At 40.8% G+C, this 4,436-nt stretch overlaps 1 protein-coding gene across 1 annotated transcript in view; it reads left to right on the top strand.

Annotated features, from left to right (window-relative positions):
• phf1 (PHD finger protein 1) overlaps positions 1-3,703 on the top strand; it is a 22,892-nt gene extending 19,189 nt beyond the window's left edge. The window contains exon 15 of the mRNA XM_014023452.1: positions 3,180-3,703. Coding sequence (XP_013878906.1) covers positions 3,180-3,597 — 418 coding nt within the window. The 3' untranslated portion in view covers positions 3,598-3,703. The remainder of the gene's footprint in view (positions 1-3,179) is intronic.
• Positions 3,704-4,436: the final 733 nt, after the last annotated feature.

The raw sequence follows: 4,436 nt of genomic DNA, 5'->3' as shown, positions 1-4,436 counted from the left end.
GACCGACCGACCGACCGACCGACCGACCGACCGACCGACCGACCGACCGACCGACCGACCGACTCACTCTGAGGCTGTGACTTCCACGAAGTGCAGATCTTCTCTGTGCAAGACACAATCTTTTGTTTGATGTGCAATTTTTCTACCTCCAAGATACATTGAGTTAGTAGGACCTTATAAGTATATTAACTAGACTCCATGGTTCAACAAATTGATGTCCTCAAATGAGGACACTGGGTCTAAAAATGTCCTGCTTCTTGAGGAACACCAGAGCCACTACCATGCAAAATTTAAGAAACTTTAAGATAGCCTTTCCTAAAGCATTTTCCTGGTGATTTTGGCTTTCTACAGCAGCCAGCTGTTGATTAGAGCAAGATCAGTGAAGTACATCATCATCATCATCATCATCATCATCATCATCATCATCATCATCATCATCATCATCATCATCATCATCATCATCATAAGTGACAACTTTCAGGTTGCTACTCACTTTGAAGAACATATTGGCTGTGTCTCAATTCATGGGTTGCAGTCGACGTCAGCTACATTCGTCAGCTGCTTACATCACTACCCCGTGCCGTAGGCTGTCCCAATTCGTAGGTAACTACTCATGCAGCCAACAAAACCCTGAAAACTTCAGCTACATCTGAGTATCCTACGCTGCCGATGGTTTCCCAGAATTCATTGCGCCATCAGCAAATTAAACAGAAAAACAATGACAGCAGAGTTTTATTTTTCAATTTTACGGCAGCATTTGGAAATTTATCACGGACCAAAGAACGTAAGTTGAACAACTTAGTTGAAGAAAGTTTTTTTGCAATGAGATGTTAAATAAAATCCAGTCACAAGTACTGAAACAGGAGCTAAACACAAATTACTGATGCGTTTTCATTTGTAACATTTTTCTGTTAAAACTGAATTTTATGAAGTTTTACTTTAAAATAACAACTGAAGCGATGTGATATGAAACATATCAACATGGTAACAAGGCAGCGCGTGGTCACGCATACATACATCTTCTGTAGAGACCGTCTCATTTCACAGCCGTTTATGCAGCCGACACGAGCAGCCTGCGGCCCTCATAGACTGACCAACATCAGCCGTGGTTCACGTCAGCTGCAACCCATGAATTTAAACACAGCCGTTATATGTCATGATGACAGGAAATCACAGAGCATTTAACCAGAATATCCTAGGTATGATTACCTGGTTGAACAAAAGTATCATTTGCAATAATTATTTACAGTTATGAACTGTACTAAATTTGTCTAACCAAAATCTGTGACTAAATCTACCACTTAAAACAACAATTTACATTTCTGAACTCATCTAAATAGGAATGAATGATACTTTATTGACTCCATGAAGAGAAATTACAGTTCAAAACAACCCGTTTAAGGAGAACAGGTGCCCCGGGTTCAGCAGCCGTGCAAGGCGCTACCCTTAAAATATTCTCCAGTTTATCCAACCTCATGGCACAATCAATAACAAAATAAGACCCAATGTCCTCATATGAGGACTTCATCTTTAACAACATTGTACTTTGCTACAAATGAAAAAAGTCAGATTTGTATGCCTGGTGAAGCTAGAGGTGTAATTGTGCGTAAATACACTCGTTTCAAGCTTGAAATATAATTTGGATTTTTATCTTTCCCATTTATCTAACAAATGTTGCTGCAGAAGCTCCTGTTTTCACTGACTGAGTGTAATGTTGTCATGTGACCACTAGATGGTGCTGATAGTGTTTATAATGAGGCCATTGAGTCAAAGTTGGGACAAAAAGAAGCATCGGTGCAGAGAGACAAAAATACGTCCCCATACAAGGACACAGGGTCTCAGGAGGTTCTCTACAACCAAGCCTGACATCCTGGATCCATCACTACACTCCCCCACTCTCCATCCAGTACACTGCCACTACCATGATGGTGTCACAACCTTCCTGAGGACCTATCACAGCTGAGCACATGTTAAACAGAACCAACTGTGTTAAAAACCAGAGTGTCAAAATGCCAGCGTTAAACTTTTCAGTCAATTTAACTCACAGTGTTGATTTCCTCAGTGTTGTCTCAACACTGGGCAGTGTTAAATAAGCTCCGCCCACAGTTAAGTCTTATTTGACATTTAACAGCATTGTTATATGACACCATGCAGTGTTGAAAAAAGCATTCTGAAAAAGCCCCGCCCTCTTCCACCTCATGTCAGACAGACCAGTGTTTTCACAAGGAATGCTGGGTAATCGTGTAGAAATGATGTGTCTGCATGTTTATGACTATTAAAGAAGTTCATGAGGGTCAAAATTTGTTGTTCTGTTTAGTTTTCTTGTTCAGGTTTATCAGTTGATCAAGTTTAAGTTTGTGTTATTGGCCATAAATCGACTCCATGAGTGAGAGGTACTTCCTGGTGTGTGAAGGTCGACTCCATTATCCAGAAACTGCTGTGTAATATTAATACAACACTAAAATGAGTTGATCTTAACACTGAAGTGTTGCTGTGTGATGACACCTCATAATTTCTGTTTTACACCCCTCTACACAGCAAGAGTAAATAACCAACAGTCGAGTGTCAAATTAACACTCGTCGGAGGTATAAGAACCTCCAGTGTTAACCACCAATAACTCAATGCAGTGTTGAAAAGCACGAGAATCAGAGTTGATTTGTCACCACAGTGGAGTATCTTATTAATGCTGCTTAGAATCATAATTACCCTCAGAGATATTTGACTTGAAGTGTTAATTTTTATTAAAACTGTACAGTGGTACGTTTTATTAATGCTGTACAGTGTTAAGTTTTATTAACACTGTACAGTGTTAAGTTTTACGTGTTGATTTTTAACTGTTTAGAGTTAAATTGTACTCTGAAAATTGATCACTAAGGAAAGAGTTAAATTGACACCAGTTCAGATAAGAACCAAAGAGACTCGGGCACAGTGTTAAATTTAACTCTTTTAAGTGTTGATTTAACACTGCAAATTTTACTGTGAAACACTTCATGTTCTGGCTGATGTTTATTTTATATGGGATTATCATCCAATTTTAAGTCATTAAATAAGGACTATTAGGTCCAGACTACAAAAATATGGTAAATCATTTAATTAAAACAAATTAATTCGAAACCATCCACAGTTTTAAAACCTGTTTCCTGTTTGTGATCCTGCCCTTGTCTTTGACTTTCCCCAGCGTGGAGGACTCCTGCAGGTTACCCCCGACATGCTTCCCGTACCCCTGTAACCCCAGCGACAACCATCACCACCTCCACCAGCACCACCACCACCTCCACCAACACCTCCACCAGCACCACCAACACCTCCACCAGCACCACCAACACCTCCACCAGCACCACCAACACCACCACCAGCAGCAGCACCAGCCGGGCCAGAAGCAGCCGGAGCCCTTCATCCTGCGCGACGTCCCCCCCTGTCAGGTGGGCGTGAGTGGAGGGGGAGGCGCTGGACCGGGGGTGGTGGTGGGAGGGGGTGACGGGACTGTGGCCAGGAGCTGGGGGGGAGGTGAGGCGGTGAGGATCTTGGCGAGACGAGTGACGGCAGATGGGAAGGTGCAGTACCTGGTGGAGTGGGACAATATGAGTTTGTACTGAGGCAGAAAACAGGAGATGAAATGACTGTTGTCCAGTTGCCACGGGACTGTTGTGTATTTGATACGTGGCAGTGTATAAAACAAAAAAAATAAAAGTTGCAGATCCAGGTTGATCTCATAATATCACCTCAGTTCTACATTATAACCTCACTACTCGTGACTAAATGTTCCTCTTTGCTAGTGTTCCCCTGATATTTGTACTGTTAACTTTGGAATATGCCTTTACATTTATTATTTTACAGTGATGATGGAAAAGATTTCAGCCTCCTGGTGATTCCTTCAAGTTAAGAAAAAACACTTAAACATATTTAAAGAAAAACACTCACCGTGTCTAGAAGATTTTACAGTTTTCATTTAAAATTTACCTACAGAAATGTCTGTTATTTTCCTGTATTATTATAGTTATCTTTAAAATAAAAAGAGGTGGTGGAGTGTGTGTGTGTGTGTGTGTGTGTGTGTGTGTGTGTGTGTATGTGTGTGCGNGTGTGTGTGTGTGTGTGTGTGTGTGTGTGTGTGTGTATGTGTGTGCGTGTGTGTGCGCGCGCGCGTGCGTGTGTGACTGTTGTTGGTAAAATTCCTTATCAGCAAAACATTGGGACTGTGTGGAAAATAAAAATAAATAAAAACGGAGATTATCTCTTTTGACTTGATTTTTATTCCAGAAAGTAAAAATTCAAGTGTTTTAAAGTGCCTGTGGCATCAAATTTTTGTAATATATATGAGTGTATTTTTGGGAAGATAACACTGATAAAATATTGTAAAAAAGATTTCATGCCGCTGAGACGAACAGTTGTTGAGATATTTGCACGTGAAGTAACAGGAAGTGATGTCAAAGGGGAA

The sequence above is a fragment of the Austrofundulus limnaeus genome, unplaced genomic scaffold, assembly GCF_001266775.1.
Source record: "Austrofundulus limnaeus strain Quisiro unplaced genomic scaffold, Austrofundulus_limnaeus-1.0 Scaffold370, whole genome shotgun sequence".
In the NCBI taxonomy this organism is placed as follows: Eukaryota; Metazoa; Chordata; class Actinopteri; order Cyprinodontiformes; family Rivulidae; genus Austrofundulus; species Austrofundulus limnaeus.
Note: the sequence above shows the minus strand (reverse complement) of the source record. Positions and strands in the feature narration are given on the sequence as shown.